The sequence below is a fragment of the Neohortaea acidophila genome (genome assembly GCF_010093505.1).
Source record: "Neohortaea acidophila strain CBS 113389 unplaced genomic scaffold BDY17scaffold_1, whole genome shotgun sequence".
In the NCBI taxonomy this organism is placed as follows: Eukaryota; Fungi; Ascomycota; class Dothideomycetes; order Mycosphaerellales; family Teratosphaeriaceae; genus Neohortaea; species Neohortaea acidophila.
Window position 1 is genome coordinate 661,175 of NW_022985510.1, and position 15,069 is coordinate 676,243.

At 56.8% G+C, this 15,069-nt stretch overlaps 6 protein-coding genes across 6 annotated transcripts; 3 read left to right on the plus strand and 3 right to left on the minus strand.

The window, feature by feature from the left end:
• Positions 1 to 35: 35 nt before the first annotated feature.
• BDY17DRAFT_288627 (uncharacterized protein) lies at positions 36 to 2,572 on the minus strand. The gene has a single exon (XM_033732224.1). The coding sequence runs from the start codon at positions 2,452 to 2,454 to the stop codon at positions 277 to 279; it is 2,178 nt and encodes a 725-aa protein (XP_033593835.1). The 5' UTR covers positions 2,455 to 2,572; the 3' UTR covers positions 36 to 276.
• A 2,051-nt stretch (positions 2,573 to 4,623) lies between these two features.
• Positions 4,624 to 6,427, plus strand: BDY17DRAFT_306674 (uncharacterized protein; the record flags this gene model as incomplete). Its single annotated transcript, XM_033735042.1, has 2 exons — positions 4,624 to 4,840; positions 4,902 to 6,427. The coding sequence occupies 2 exons, from the start codon at positions 4,624 to 4,626 to the stop codon at positions 6,425 to 6,427; spliced, it is 1,743 nt and encodes a 580-aa protein (XP_033593836.1).
• Positions 6,428 to 6,804: 377 nt separating this feature from the next.
• On the minus strand, positions 6,805 to 8,045 carry BDY17DRAFT_319822 (uncharacterized protein; the record flags this gene model as incomplete). Its single annotated transcript, XM_033736342.1, has 2 exons — positions 6,805 to 6,842; positions 6,899 to 8,045. The coding sequence occupies 2 exons, from the start codon at positions 8,043 to 8,045 to the stop codon at positions 6,805 to 6,807; spliced, it is 1,185 nt and encodes a 394-aa protein (XP_033593837.1).
• Positions 8,046 to 8,367: 322 nt separating this feature from the next.
• On the minus strand, positions 8,368 to 9,185 carry BDY17DRAFT_319823 (AhpC/TSA family protein; the record flags this gene model as incomplete). The annotated part of the gene is made up of 6 exons (XM_033736343.1): positions 8,368 to 8,396; positions 8,449 to 8,472; positions 8,534 to 8,675; positions 8,731 to 8,776; positions 8,833 to 8,932; positions 8,987 to 9,185. The coding sequence occupies 6 exons, from the start codon at positions 9,183 to 9,185 to the stop codon at positions 8,368 to 8,370; spliced, it is 540 nt and encodes a 179-aa protein (XP_033593838.1).
• Positions 9,186 to 9,645: 460 nt separating this feature from the next.
• On the plus strand, positions 9,646 to 12,579 carry BDY17DRAFT_288634 (HSF-type DNA-binding-domain-containing protein). The gene is made up of 7 exons (XM_033732225.1): positions 9,646 to 10,166; positions 10,226 to 10,242; positions 10,304 to 10,376; positions 10,429 to 10,572; positions 10,625 to 11,536; positions 11,590 to 11,779; positions 11,833 to 12,579. The coding sequence occupies exons 1-7, from the start codon at positions 10,122 to 10,124 to the stop codon at positions 12,312 to 12,314; spliced, it is 1,863 nt and encodes a 620-aa protein (XP_033593839.1). The 5' UTR covers positions 9,646 to 10,121; the 3' UTR covers positions 12,315 to 12,579.
• A 1-nt stretch (position 12,580) lies between these two features.
• On the plus strand, positions 12,581 to 15,029 carry BDY17DRAFT_259429 (nucleotide-diphospho-sugar transferase). The gene is made up of 3 exons (XM_033731827.1): positions 12,581 to 12,847; positions 12,902 to 13,026; positions 13,079 to 15,029. Exons 1-3 carry the CDS (start codon positions 12,713 to 12,715, stop codon positions 14,910 to 14,912), a joined length of 2,094 nt encoding a protein of 697 aa, XP_033593840.1. The 5' UTR covers positions 12,581 to 12,712; the 3' UTR covers positions 14,913 to 15,029.
• The last annotated feature ends 40 nt before the right edge of the window (positions 15,030 to 15,069 follow it).

The following is a 15,069-nucleotide window of genomic DNA, read 5'->3' on the forward strand; positions in this document are numbered from 1 at the left end:
CGTGCATTTGGAATCATGACTACGATCTGTGACAGTGAGAAACCCAAACTCAATGGCTATGGGTAATTGCACTTGACGTATTGGTATAATACATGCCTGTTGCAATGCTAGTCTACAGTACCAGCCTGCATCGACCGCGAAAGCATTGTCAGCCGAAGGTCTTGCTTCACTCATCACCACTCGTACACACAGACCCAAATATCGGCGGGCCTCCATCCGATAATGTAGGCGGCTCATCACCAGACCAGCTGGATCGCTCACTCCTTCCGTCGATCATCACTGAGAAGACTGCCTGAGCAAGCCGGCGGCACAGCTACTGTTGGACCACTGCAGACCCAGGTTGTCCATGTAGAACATTGTCTGAACGCTGTTGGCAAACGCCGAGACTTGCACTCCGGTCAGGTTCTGAAATGTAGGCGCAAACTCCACCCTCTGCAGCTGGCAGTTCAGGTCTTGCATAGTCGTGCAGGGCGGGATGCTTGCCGTCTGGGTGTATGATACGACCTCGACATTCTTCGTTGGATCCCAGGTGTACGCCTTGAACACCAGCGTACACACCCCCGGGCCGGGATTGTTGCAGCCAAAGTAGGCGCTGTTGGCATCGAACCAGAAGGCGGAGATGGCGTCGCGCGGACCATCTCCAAACTCGCCAGGCTGAATATACTGGCTTGACATCTTCCCCGTATCGTTGGCAAGGAACACGGCCAGATGTGGAGGCGAGACGGGGAGGTAAGGCTCGGATGGAGCCGGGGCGTAGACATAGCCGTCACTGAATTCCAGGTGATGGTACGGGCTGAAGATCGGTGGCGCCTGGGCGATGCTCATGTTGTTTGGATTCGACGGCAGGAAGTTGGGGAGGTCATCAAAGGTCAGAGTAAATACTCCCTGCTCTCCGCAGCCTTGGGTTGGTGTAGCTGTCGCAGAAGAAACGACGATCGAGCTCGATGCGTGGGTGACCGTGGAAGAAGCTGTCGTCGTCGCCGTAGCGGAGGCCGAAGTAGTCGACACTGTTGCGCTGATTGAGATCGAGGCGGCGGAGATTGGCGTGGAGGTCGATGTGGCCGCACTTGCGGTGACGGTGATGGCAACGGAGGATGTGGAGGTCGAGGAACCAGTGCCTGTCCGCGATGATGTCGACACCAGGGACACAAATGAGCTGGCCGGCAAAGATCGAACGGGAGTTCCTTTGGCACGCGTGGTATTTGACGTGAAGCTGTTCACGGCCGACGCCGAGGTGTTGAGCGCAGATGATGGAGACGAGGAAGTGGCGTAGGGAGACTGCGTCAGCGATATAGCCGAGCTATTCGAAGCAGAGCTGATGGCCGCAGGACCGATGGAAAGACTGCTGTTGTACGAATGGCTGATGCCTGTCGGGCTGATGGTGCGGGTTATGGCGAGCGCGGAAGTCGCAGAAGATGGAGCGGCTGTGGCAGTTGCGGATGAGAGTGATGATTCGGTAGCTGTAATAGCCCCGACAGAGTACGCGCTGCTCGTGGACGTTGTGGCTTGCACAGAACTTGTAATGTTGAGGCTCGCAGGAATGCTCTCGATGGTTGGGTTCGCTGTGGCCAGACTGAGCGTTGAGCTCGAGACATTCGTGGCCGGCATGGCGCTGGTTGAAGCGTTGCCATACGGCTGGGAGATGGACATTGGATACGCTGTCAAGCTTGGAGTTCCAGTTCCAGTCATCGGCGCGGATGCAGACGTAGAATTCGCTTGCACTGAGACAGGTGTGGCGGAAGAAGTGGAAGTTGCTCCAGCGACTGCGATGCTGGTTTGCGATGGTGAACCCTCACCACCGGCGGTGATTGTAACCGGGAGTGCTGTGATGGTGGTCACATACGGCGCTCCCGAATCGGGATCGACCGTTGTGGTGATCTGTAGAGGCACAGTCGTCGTCAAGAACATGGTCGTGGTGGATGTGATGTCATCTCCGGCCCCGAGATACACGATGTCGGTAAGTGTGGTAGGGACAGATGCGGCGTTGCCGGCAGTACTGGTGGTAAGTTGAGGATCCATCGACGTTGAGGCATTCCAACCCGAGCTGCTAACTCCAGGGAACGAGCTCTTCGAGGATATGATGCTCGCCGCTGCGCTGACTTGCGAGACCGTCAAGGTCGTGTAATGCGTGCTGGTTGACGTGAGGGTACTGTCGGGGGTCTCAAACGTATACACCGTGGACGTGTAAGCAGGCGGTGTGATTGTGTCGACATCGCTGGCGGTAGCTTGCATCGTGACGGCGGGGTCGTTCGAAGGCACCGGACGAATTACAACAGTGGTGGTGACGGTTGTCAAGGAGGCACCAGAGCTGGGTGATATTCCATTGAGCCACACCGTACTGCCTGCGGAATTCGTGACATAGAAGTATGAAGGACTGCCGGAAGAAGAAGGCGAGGTGGCCGCGGTCGAGGGGGTGAGGAAGGATGTGAGAGTCTCCATCACCGTAGAAGTCATTGTCGTCGTCGAAGTGTGCGCGATGATGGGTGAGGTTCCGTTGTCTTGTGCCGCGACGGACGCAGTAGACAGTCCAGCTGTCACTGTGTACGTGACCGGAATATAGACAGTGGTCACACTGCAAGCCGAAGCCCTGGTTACGCTAAGTAAGTATTCGAGCAAAGTGTAGAGCGCACCGAAGACAAGAACGAAGAAGATAGCAGTGCAGATGGTTGATCGAAAGTTCCAAGGCCGCCTTCCCTGGGTGAGGTCGTGGGTGGATGTGTCCCCCGCAGCGAGTTCAACGTCCCAGCCATGTCTCTCAAAGCTTCGCGACCATCGAGGATCGGCAGCGAACTTTGCCCGGAATGCTTCCCAGTTGTGCTTGACATCGTAGTCCGGCTTTTCATCCACCTGACCGTCCAACAGACCAACGGCTGAGTCCATGCGTCGCGCTCGGCGCTGGACACGCTCGGCTTTGGTGATGACTTTGCCGGGACTGACTGTAGCACCGCGGAAGCGGTCGATTGATGGTGGTTTGCGGGGCGATGGCGCAGGGTCTGACGAGGTAGAAGTGCTTTCGAAAGGGTTGCAGAAGTGGGGCATGCCGGCGTATGTATTGTTGGGCAATGTAGGATCGAAGCGTGCTCGTTGTGCTGCTGGGCTGAAAAGTGCATGCGGTGTTGAGGAAGTGTGCGTCCATCTGGCCAGCGTACAAGCAGGCCTCTTGGTCGCGCGGGAGACGTGAGACATCCAGAGCGGCGGGAAGGCGGCCCCGACATGTTCCAAACAGGGGCAGAACGCACGAAAAGAAAAACACACGTGGACTTACCCATAGCCCTCGATCTCAGCAGTCGCGACGCCCGCGAACGCTGTAGCCGCGATTGCGACGCCCTTCTTCATCTTCATGTTTGGGTAGCGAGGTTCGTGGAGCGAATGGAAGTAATGAGTGACTGAAGGTGAGCGGGCGGTGAAAGACAGCGAAGGCGCAAGTCTGCCAGAAGGAACGAAGGATGGCGGATGATTGGGGGTGAGAGAAGGTGGTGGAAGAAGGAGAGATGCAGAGAAGGACGAGGTCGCGTTTGGCAAAAGAAAGGAAGTTTGGAGAAGTGCGAGAGCATGTGCAACCTTTGTGAAACGCTCTTGGCACTCGTAATTTCCAAACAAGGAAGGCACGAGAGAGCAACGCACCTGCCGTCTTCGACGACTCTCCCGCAGCGGAAAGCACCGCGACGGCTGCAGCGCAGAGAAGCGTCTCTCGCACAACAGCCATCAACAGTCTTGGGAGAACGTGGACATTCCATTCGCCGGGTTGAAGGACGGGCAAGTGCATCGCGTGCTACATCCAGGTCGTGCAAAGCCGGCTACGCAAACGGTGCACACAATTTGCGCGGCGAGCCGTATCAGCGGCTTGGGAAAGATGGACTGGCAGGTGGACTGGCTGCAGCGTCCCGTGTAATGATTCTCCCTGGCTGGTGGGGAGAGCACGCAGTGGGGTGTTTCCTTTGATTCACCGCTCCCATGTTGAAGACACCACATACCGAGGCAGCGGTGGGATGTTCACACAAGCCCATATTTGGCGCGCACAAGCGATCAAACGCGCGATTCGGATGCCATCATCTGAAGAAGAGTACAAGTTCCAGACTCGTCACGTGTCTGAGTGGCATGGTCGGCCAGGTTGTATAGCGCATGCTGCATGCCATCCGACCTGAGGCCCGATGAATGTCTGGTCAACATTCGCTAGCCAGAAGGTCCAGGATCTGGCGAGAATGTGGCAGTTGAACGGACTGATTGGAGTCCTCCCTTGTGTATCTGTCGTGCGCTATCTTCTTCACGTCCGAGGGTCGTCTGAGATGGAACACACAATGCAGAGAAGGGAAGAAGTCTGGGGTGGCCCATCTGGTCAAGGCCGGGGAAAGGCGGAGGTGGTGGGGCCCGAACGAATCCTCCGCCCGCGCCCAGCATTTGGTTGCCACTCCATCCACCACCCGCGCCCGGCCCAGGATCGACGTGTACTCACGCGACCTCGATGTATACTCCTTACCCTCCAGCCTAGAGACGAGTCTTCAAGAAGTCGTCGTTCATTCCTCCCCTCCGAATCCTCCCCACGGCTCGCCTCGCGCGACACGCCTTCCCCTCCACTCCACCCTCCGTCATATTGTGCCCCACCTAACCGATGTCGATCACGCGATGAACGGTTCCGCCCCCCTCGCGCCCAGGAACGCGCATCACCGCTACTCCGCCGACTTCATGCCCAATCCCGAACATCCTCCACGCCTCCCAGCGGACGAATATGCTGCCGCTCCCATGCCAGTAGCAGGAGCACCGAGACCTTTCGTCGGCATGTCGCGAGACGCACCCGGCTTTGGACAGACGGGACTCCCCAGGAGTCCGCCCAAGAACAAGAGTGAGCAGATGTGATTGTCAGGAAGAAGGCAAATGGAATACTGAACACCATATTCTACTAGATACCCAGCATGTCCCCTGCAAGTTCTTCCTGCAAGGCCAGTGTCAGGCTGGGAGGATGTGCCCCTTCTCCCACGATGCCGAGTCCTCCACGCGACCAGCTCCGTGCAAATACTTCGCCAAAGGGGGCTGCAAATTCGGCCGGAAATGTGCACTCCTCCACATCACCCAGGATGGCACGGTGGTCAACCAGGGGCCACGATATGGTGCAGGCCCGGCTTTCGCACAACCTCCACCCCCTCCCCCGACATTCGGACAACCGCATCACCCGGGTCTGCTCTCCATGCAAGCACAAGGTTTGGATTCGCGGAGAACCCTCGACTCAGCACCGGAGCACGACGGCTACCAACACCCCCCACAAATTCCAACCGACTATCCCCAGATCGACTTTGCTTACACTTCCGCATCACCCCCGTACGGATCACCGTTGCACGAAAACTACTTCGCACACTCGCCTCCTGCCAAAGGATTATCAGTGCTAGATGCTCCCCTCCCAAGCTCCTTCGACAGCAACGGCATCTCCCACGCCGCTCGCAATGGCCCGTTCGCAGCCTCTGTCCCTTCTCGATTCGGGTTGGAATCGCCGCCGGCATCGTTGCCTCGCAAGTCACAGCTTGGAAACACTGCGCTCCGAGATCTGCACAGTTCGGCTTTTGGCGACCGCGGGATGGATGGGGTGCTCGCTGGCTCCTCGCCTCCGAGTGGATCCGATGAGCCACTCACATTCTCTAAGCGGCCCCTGCACTCAGAGAGACTCTACGCACCAAGGCATCAGATCATATCCGCAAGCCTCGGGACCAGGCTTCCGGCACAGTCGTTTGAGTACTCCGACGACGAAGACGGCGATGTTGACAGGGAGGAAGGTCTGCTGCCTGCGAGTTTGCGCGAGCTTATCCCGGAAAGCAGAACGCGAGCACCTAGGCCTCGCGTGGAAGATGGTAGCTCACCCGCCGCTTTCTTGGCCGCACAACGGCGCACACTTTCCGGACACGGCACACCACAAGATAGCAAAGTCGGCAGCCCACACTCCTCCAGCCCGTCCAGATTCTCGAGCATATTCAATCGAAGCCAGGGATCCAGAACCGACGAAGGCCACGTGGGCTCCCCGCTGCGCAACACCGGCCTGACCCTCAGCGGCGACCTCAGCCCCACATTCGGCGGCAGTCCACCGCAACAATCCAGCATGAGTGCGCTCACTCAAGAGCTGCGCCGCACCAGGCTGGACGCCGTGCGATCACAAACCAGCGCCGCTGCAGGTGGCGTCGGCAGAGCATTATCAAATGGCTCCACGCCCCGCGCCAGTCTCGACCGCGCCGTCAGCGGAAACAGCGTGGGGCGCGAACGCATCGAAGAGGAGCAGGAGCTGTTCGATATGGACGAGCTGGGCGGTCCGTCTCGTTCCGCGCCTAGGAATATCCCCAAGAACAGTGGCGGTGGGGCATGGAACGCTGATCGGCCTTCTGGGCTGTCGTCTGGAAACGGCGGATCTTCCTTCGGCGCCATTGGCGCGCACAGGACGGCGAAGTGAAGGTGATGGTTTCTGTGCACTTTCTGAAGTATTGGCAGTGCTGAATGGGGCCAGCGTGATTGTGGGAGGGAAACCACGGCACACAAAAGGACGATGTTACGACTTTGCATGAGCATGGCGCTACGGTTTTGGGGCTCGTTCGGGGTGTTACGGTCAGCCATGAAAGGCAGAGGAAAAACAAAAACGGGGGAGTATAGACTCGCTAATGCTGCTGTATCGCAAATGGGATCGGGGAACTTCGTGCGAAAGTACGCAGATGCATTCAACAGATAAGAAGCTTGCGCCGAGCCGAGCAGTATTTAGATTTCGGTTGTGATGAACGAATCTAGTGCATACCGCATTGTCAGCCTGTCAATGTTGCTTGCTGCATGCACCTATCACCCCTTGAACTTTCCACGGCCACGAAGTTCAAGTCCTGTTATTCGTTAGCACTCGCTCAGACGCCTTCGAGGATCGCAAGTCCATACGTACCTCCTCCACGTCCCCTGGAGCCACGTTGTGCGCGATCATGCGCAGCCGCTAGGTGACGCTCACAGGCGAGTGTGTCTGAGTCTGGATAGCATCCATCGCTCAGCTCAGAAAGCGACGCCCATCGCGTCGGAGTTGCTTCGACCGGCGCCTTGTCGACATATTTGACAGACCATTGCGTGACGAGCCAACGCGGAGGTGGCACATCGGAAAACGGGTAGTCCTCGCTGTGTATATCGACGTCAGGGACAGCGAGACGATAGTACCAGTTCGAGCCGAGATTTGCAGTCAGGTAGAACAATGGCTTGACAAAGTCAAAGTAGGGACGGGCGAATGGTTCAGCCCCTTTGCCTAGCTCAGTGTAAATTGACAATGCCGAGGCCGTGGAAAGATGCACGACGAACTGCATGCCGGCGGACAGGCGCTCTCCCATTCTCAGAGATTCCCGTGCTGACCGAATCTCTTCAGGCGTAATGTTCGTCCAAGCCGGTGAGCCGTGAGCACCTCCCGCAGAGGAGTCGTGAGAGTATTCCAGAGTGAGATGGGTTAGCCATAAGTTGCGAGCTTCCGAAAGTGCTTGCACAGGGCTATGATTGACTCCAGCTAGTGACTGAGCGACTGCTTTGTCGTTGGCCATGGCGAAGGCGATGCCAACGTCATCGGGCGAGCGCTTTAGACTGTCCGCGAAGCATTGCCAGTATACCTTGCGTAGGGGAACGCCCGACTTCTTTCGCTCCAGAATGATCTTGAGGGAAATCCAGGGTCGCTGGGTGTTTTCGATGACTTTGAACTGCGCAGTGTTGTGATACCCATCCGGGAACGCTTGCTTGCGCGACGAGCGCGATGGATATCCGATCGTACCTGTCACATTTCCCTCCTGGTCGCGAATGCAGACTGTGGCAGACCGCCACTGCCTGGCTGGCTGTGAGTTCTCCCCACCACCAAATCGGAACGACGGAGAATCACTCCCGCGATACATGTTTGTGCCCGAGTGAATAGGGCCAAGCGGATATCTCTTCTTCTCGTCGAACATGGCGAAGTCAGGGTAGCACGCCGTCGCTTCTTGCTCCTTGCCTGCAAGCTCCGCCGGCAGCTCAGAGACCTTGCGATGCGTGACCTCAGGCTCCCGTGGAGCGGATGGATCTGCCATGGTGCTTTGACTGGAAAGCGGTGGAGGTAGACGGAGGAGTGCAGAAAAGGATACGAAAATGTTCGGTGTGTGCGAACGCTAAGGTTGCGTAAACAAACGGAAGGCACAAGTCGAACATGAACGGAAGGAGCGAACGACATTCACGCATAGCGTGACTTCATCGGTCTGAACTTCGCCGTTCCACATCAGGGAGCGCCGCGAATCCAACGTAAGAGCCGAAGGGCTGTCGCTTTGTGTATATCGATTGATGGGTACCTCCATGCATGGGGGCTCCTCACTGGCAGCCTACATGCGCCGAGAGATGCCTCCTTGCACATGCAGTCTACTTCAGCACCTTTTCCGCAGCAGAGACTGTGAGGGGCATCAGCAGCGTCTTATCAACGACAGTACAGAGAGGACTAACCGTCCACGCCAGTGTTATCTGGTTCTTCATGAAGATGAGCAGTCAGCCTCAATCAAAGACGAGGTCCGAGACACGCCACGCTTACCGACATGAACTCCATCGATCTTGCCGTCCTTGACCGTCAGGGCATACCGCTTCGAACGTGGTTGGCCAAAGATGGCCGTGGCGTCAAAGGCCAGATCGAGAGCGTTGGTGAAGGCCGCGTGGGGGTCGGCGAGGAAACGAATCTCAACGGTATCAGCACGCATGAAACTGCTTCTTCACTCTTGGATGTCTACTTACTCCGCTTGCCGCTCCTGGATCCAAGTTCTCGGCCCACGCCTTCATCCTATACCGTCAAACTCAATGGAAGGGTTCTAAGAGAACAAGACCGCTCGCACCTACACGAATGGGTCGTTGACCGAAACGACAAAGACTTGTCCAGCATCTTTGAGATGCGGCGACTTGATGTAGCCAGGGATATGCTTTGCTGAGCAGGAGGGGCCTACGAGGCATTAGATCACTACGCTTGGAATCCGGGAGCTGGTCCACTGCTCACTGAACGCTGCAGGCACGCCCACAATCACGCCCTTCCCTTTGAGCTCCGTGGCGAGTGAGACCTTGTTCCCTGGCGAATTCTCCACGAGGTCGATGTCTGGGATCTTGTCACCTGTGCCGACTCGCAGTTGAGCAGCGGCGTGGAAGGCCCGGCCCAGGCGCCACCCTCCTCTCGTCACAGTAAGTGGTCGCGCGAGCATCATGCTAGGGCGGCGGACGGTTTCCCGTGTGGAAAGCTTGCTTTTACTGCGTACAGTCAAAGTACAACATCTCACCGGGGAGATTTGAAGACGTTGATTCAGCTGCATGACATGCCGGTGGCGCTGTGCTGTGGCTTGAATGATCTACACCCAGCCTCCACATTCGGCATCGCGGCCTGCCGAGAGCTAATCCGATCTACACATGGCAATCTCCTGGAAAGATCTGAATGGAAGCGCAAGAATCTTCTTCTTTGCCAGCAGAGACAGGGGTTTTCAGCGACTATAGAACCGTTGTGAGATCAATCTCCTGTCCTGTGGGGGGTCACGGATGTGGCGCGAGTCAAGACGTGCGTAGCGAGGTACATGGCATGGCATCGGCAGTCGGCGGCGGGAAGTTTATTTTGCCGAGTAAGAAAGCAGAAGGAAGGAACGGATGGGCATTGCTCGCGCGAAGGTGCGTCGCTGTTGCCTCGAGCCCTCCGGAAAAGGAGGAGAGACGGTGGAAAGGAGTGTACCTTGATCTACATGGTTACGATCATCCCCATCGTGCAAAAGCTTCCCCCCGGTTTACGATCCAGCGGGGACAGTTCCAAGCTGCTCGCTAATCTTTGCCCTCTTTGTTTGGCGTCTTCGTGGGCGCCCGCTCGCCGCACCGTTACTTACCCGAAGCCCTCCACGGCAGCATTGGCTACGGCGATTGTTTCGTCCCGCCACACACGGCATCGTTCCTGCGCTCCGCTCCACTCCACCTTGTTGTCATCTACATCCAGATTCCCAGCGATCTACAGGCTTGCCGAAACACGTGGAGGAGCAAGTGCCGGCGCGCATACCTCTGTGACTCGGCTTGAAAGGCCTCTGCCCTCAGCCCGTTGCCGCGTGCTCTCGAGGCCCAGCGCATGAAGAACACTGATTGCGCAATCGCATCTGTCGCTCACCATGAACGACAATGCTGGCCAAGGGGCCAACAACTCGAGCGACTTTGTAAGTTGATACTTCCATCCCTGTGCGGAGGCATGAGGACCTCAGCTGACCCGTGACAGGTGCGCAAACTCTACAAGTGAGCCGCACGAGCATGACCACGATGCTGACCACCTACTGACTGCTAATACCTCCCTCAGGATGCTCGAGAGTCCCCAAGATGAAAGCGTGGTGAGATGGGGCAACGAGGGCGACAGTTTTGTCGTGTTGGAGGCATGTTTCCCGCCAGCGCACCACCATCACCTCTCTCCTAACTCGCCTACAGAACGAGAAATTCACCAAGCACATCCTGCCCAAGCATTTCAAGCACAGCAATTTCGCCTCCTTTGTGCGCCAGCTAAATAAATACGACTTTCACAAAGTCCGGCATAATAACGAGGATGGCGGCGCCTCGCCATACGGGCCCGGGGTAGGTGCCATGTGCGCGACACGGCAGGCTGCGTGCTAACCACCACGTGCAGGCATGGGAGTTCCGGCATCCGGACTTCAAGATCAACAACAAAGATGCCCTCGACAACATTCGACGAAAAGCGCCGGCCCCGCGAAAGCCGAATCAAGTCGTCGAAGAGCTGATTCCCACGCAACAAATCGACATGGTCAACACACAATTGGTGGCCACGCAACAGCAATTACAATCGCTGCAAGAGAGGTACAATGAGCTGAGCATGCACCACTCAATGCTGCTGCAAGAGGTGATTGGCGTGCAAAAGACGGTGGTGAACCATGAACACGTCATACAATATGTCATGAACTTTCTCAACACCGTGGATGCGCAGAGACGGAGGGAGAGTCGGGTGGTGAATCCTTTTGCTCCGCCAACGAGCAGTGGTCCGAATGGTGTTGCGACTACCGCGGCGGACACGGCGCCCCCGGCAGAGGAGGATGCGCCAGCTTCCCCTCTTCAGGCCGCTTCCAAGCTTCTGAGCGAGGTCAATGCGGACCACATCCTCAACGTCCGAAATCTCGAGCAGATGAATGAGCAGCAGATGCGCTTCAATGCCACACTTACCACTCCGCCCCCGGACGCTTCTGCTCGCGCTCACAACAGGACGGTGAGCCGGAATGCGCAGCCCCACTCCGCCGGTTCCTCCACCGTGTCCTACAGCGAACTCGACAATATGGTGTATCCCGTCGGACACACCCAAGGCATCGATCCCATGTACAGCGAGCACATCAACAACATTCCCTATCCGCTCCCCACCAAGACCACCGATGGAACGACTGCCGCGGCGAATGATGGCCGGAAGAAAGGCGCGCCAGTGGATCCCGGTTGGGTGCGGCAGCCTCAGGTTTTGCTTGTGGAGGACGATCCTACTTGCAGACGAATCGGTGGAAAGTTTTTGTATGCGTTCAACTGTGCGGTCGACAGTGCGGTAAGTTGGAATGCATTTGATTTTACGCATAAGCCAGTACTGACGTTGAATAGCTGGACGGACTGGAAGCGGTGAACAAGATGAACGCCGGGTCGAAGTACGATCTTGTCTTGATGGACATAATCATGCCGAATCTGGACGGCGTATCTGCCACCCATTTGATCCGACAGTTCGACAACACGCCCATTGTCGCCATGACTTCAAATATCCGAAGTGATGACATTTCAATGTATTTCCAGCATGGTGAGTTTTGATTTCACCCCAAGTCATGACAATATCTGACGAGGTTACTGCAGGCATGAACGATGTTCTTCCAAAGCCTTTCACAAAGGAAGGCCTCATCACCATGCTCGATAAACACCTCTCGCATCTCAAGAAGCACACGGCTGGTCTGAGCCCTATGGATCCACCCGCCGTCCCTCTGCCACCCGTCACCAAGCGCTCCATGAAGAGCGAGGACTCACCCGCCACGTCACCCACCACAAACAGCAACTGGCATTCGCCGAGCACTTTCTCGGGCATCTCTCCCGCAGGAAACCAAGCAGACGACTCGGTGTATTACGGGCAACAGGGAGGATACGCGGCACAAGCAATCCAACATACCCCTCCTTTGTATCATTCGCCTTCAGGAGCACCACTAGGGACGCCACAGCGGCAACAACAAGGCGCGCGCAGAGGCATAGCCGATGTTTCGGGAGGCCCGGGGGAGATGGGGGACGCAAAGCGACAGCAGATGTACGCGCCGCCGCACATGCAACCCATGGGGAGGCCGCGATGACGACCCGCGACGACTTCTGAGTTTTCTTAATGTGTGTTTCGTTTCCGACGACCGACTGTAGATGCCGAGATGTGCATTTGAGCTGGAGCGTGGGCGGAATACTTTGCCGCTGCTGTGATCTCGCCCCGTTGGCCGTCTAGGCGACGGGGGGAAGAACTGGTGTGTTGCATGTATCAGGTAGTCTCTTCCTTGACGAGGCCGAAATGGTCTTTGAACGACTTGCCGTCGCAGATAGAAGGAGGGCCCAATAATAATAATTCATTCATCGCCGCATCTCAAGCCTTGTGTAACAGGGCCAAAGTTAAAATTTCTCCACAACCCCAAATTGACTCTTGCACATACCCACGCATCGCCGTTAATCCCACCCGTGCATCTGCCACGACTTCTCAGTCTTCGCCATGGCACCCAAAGCGAAGAAAGGAGCACAAAAGGGCAAAGCAGGCGAAGAAGAGAGGGAGGAGCCTCTGCAGGCCGTCGTGTTTGCGGATGCTTTTGAGACCAAATTCTCCCCCTTCACGCTTGAGCGGCCACGAGTGAGTACTTGAGCCCACAAAAGATGATCATATGCCATATTGACGGAATGATAGTGCTTACTGCCGCTTGCGAATACCCCTTTGATTGAGTATACGCTTGAGTTCTTGGCCAGCGCGGGGGTGGAGGAGGTCATACTGTACTGCGGAAACCACACCGATCAAGTCGAGGAGTACCTCAAGTATGTATAGACGTGGCACCTTTCCCACGGTCCCGAACCTAATCTTTCTCAGACGCTCGAAATGGACGAGAGAGACTGCGCCACTGGCGCTCGACATCATCCGCTCCGATGCCCGTTCCGTGGGCGATGCGATGCGCGATCTCGACCAAAAGCAGCTCATCACCGGCGACTTCATCTGCGTCTATGGAGATGTCATCGCAAACATATCCATGCAAGCTGCGCTGTGGGCGCATCGCACACGACGGGAGAAGGACAAGAAGGCCATCATGACCATGATTCTTCGCGAGGCGGGCGATGCTCATCGAACTAAATCCCGGAATTTGCGCCCGGTATTTGTTGTGGATCCGGAAGCCCAGCGCTGCGTGCATTATGAACAGCTAAGGCCGAGAGATACACCTCGCTTGGATATCGCGGAGGAGGTGCTTGTGGACCACACCGAGGTGGAAGTCCGAGAAGACCTCATCGACTGCGGGATCGACATTTGCACGCCGGAAGTTCTGGCGCAATACACCGACAACTTCGACTGGCAAGCTCCGCGGAGAGGTTTCCTGTACGGCGTGCTCAAAGACTACGAGACCAACTTGCTCACGATTCACACGCACATCACGAACGAAGGCTACGCCGCACGGGTTAAGAACCTGCAGGCTTACGATGCTGTGACGAGGGACATCTTGTCTAGATGGACTTACCCGCTATGTCCTGACGTCAATCTGCTCCCGGACCAGTCCTATCAACTGCACAAAGGCAATGTCTACATGGAGCATGGCGTCGTCTTGGCACGTTCGAGCACTGTCAAGCACAGATCAGTACTTGGAAGGGCGACATCCGTTGGTGCTGGCAGTGTCATCTCCGACAGCGTGATTGGAAGGCGTTGCGTGATTGGCAACAGGGTGAAGATTCAGGGTGCGTACATCTGGGATGATGCTCGGATAGGCGACGACACGGTGATTGAGAAGGCGGTGGTGGCACGGGAGGCGGTCATTGGACAACGATGCCATGTGCAGGCGGGTGCTTTGATTTCTTACAGAGTCAAGTTGGCAGATGGGACAGCTGTAGTTGGTGGGAGGAAGCTGACCAGAATGCCAACAAGTAAGACTGCAGATCCAGAGGTCGTTGGAGAAGGCGGCGACGGGCACGAGATGGAGGAGGACGACGAGGATGAACTTCTTGCGGAATCCTTGGTCTCCGGAGACATCTACAACCTCGATGCCGCCAGGATATCCTCAGACTCCATCTCCACCCTGGACTCGGATGAAGAAGAGGAGAGCTTACCCGAGCACCACCGAAGGAAGTCGGGGAGGAGTGAAAGCTTTGCCTCGATCAACTCGGACGAGAGCGGTGACGCGCGACGGAAAGCAGCCGACTTCCATCACGAGGCCACCACCAGCATCATCGACGCTTTGCAAAAGGGGGATGATGCGGACACTATCCAGCTGGAGCTCCAAGGCCTCAAACTCAGCAGCAACGCTGAAGACAAGCAAGTGCGGCGTGCGGTGGCAACGTCTTTGATGAAGCGACTCGCCGCGCTCGTGGACTCTGGCGTGTCGCCGAAAGACGCCGTGGCCAAGACATTGCTCCCCAACAAGCTCATCATTGAACGATGCGTCGGCACGGGACGGGAGCAGTACGAGGACCAGGTGGAATTCCTGCTCTACATGCAGAATGATGCGATGCGCAGGCAGCAGGGGGCTAAGATCTTGTTGCACGTTTGCACGTCGCTCGCGCACAACGATCTGGTGGAGCCGGAGGGCTTTGAAGCGTGGTGGGAGGATGCGAGGAGTTCATCGTCGGAGGAGCTGCTGGCTGTTCGGGCGGATACGAAGCCGCTGATTGATGTCCTCGTCGACGATGATGATGAGGACGAGGACGAGGATGATAGTGAGTGATTGTTTAGCCAACATCGTGCTCGCCATCTGCATCGAGGAATGCGGCACGTGAATGAAACCGTGCGCGCAGCCAGTTTGACTTTCTTTATCCGGCAGCCGCGCGGGAAGCGGCGGTGCTAACGATATCCGGCCTTGGCTCACCGGTGGCTTGCACATC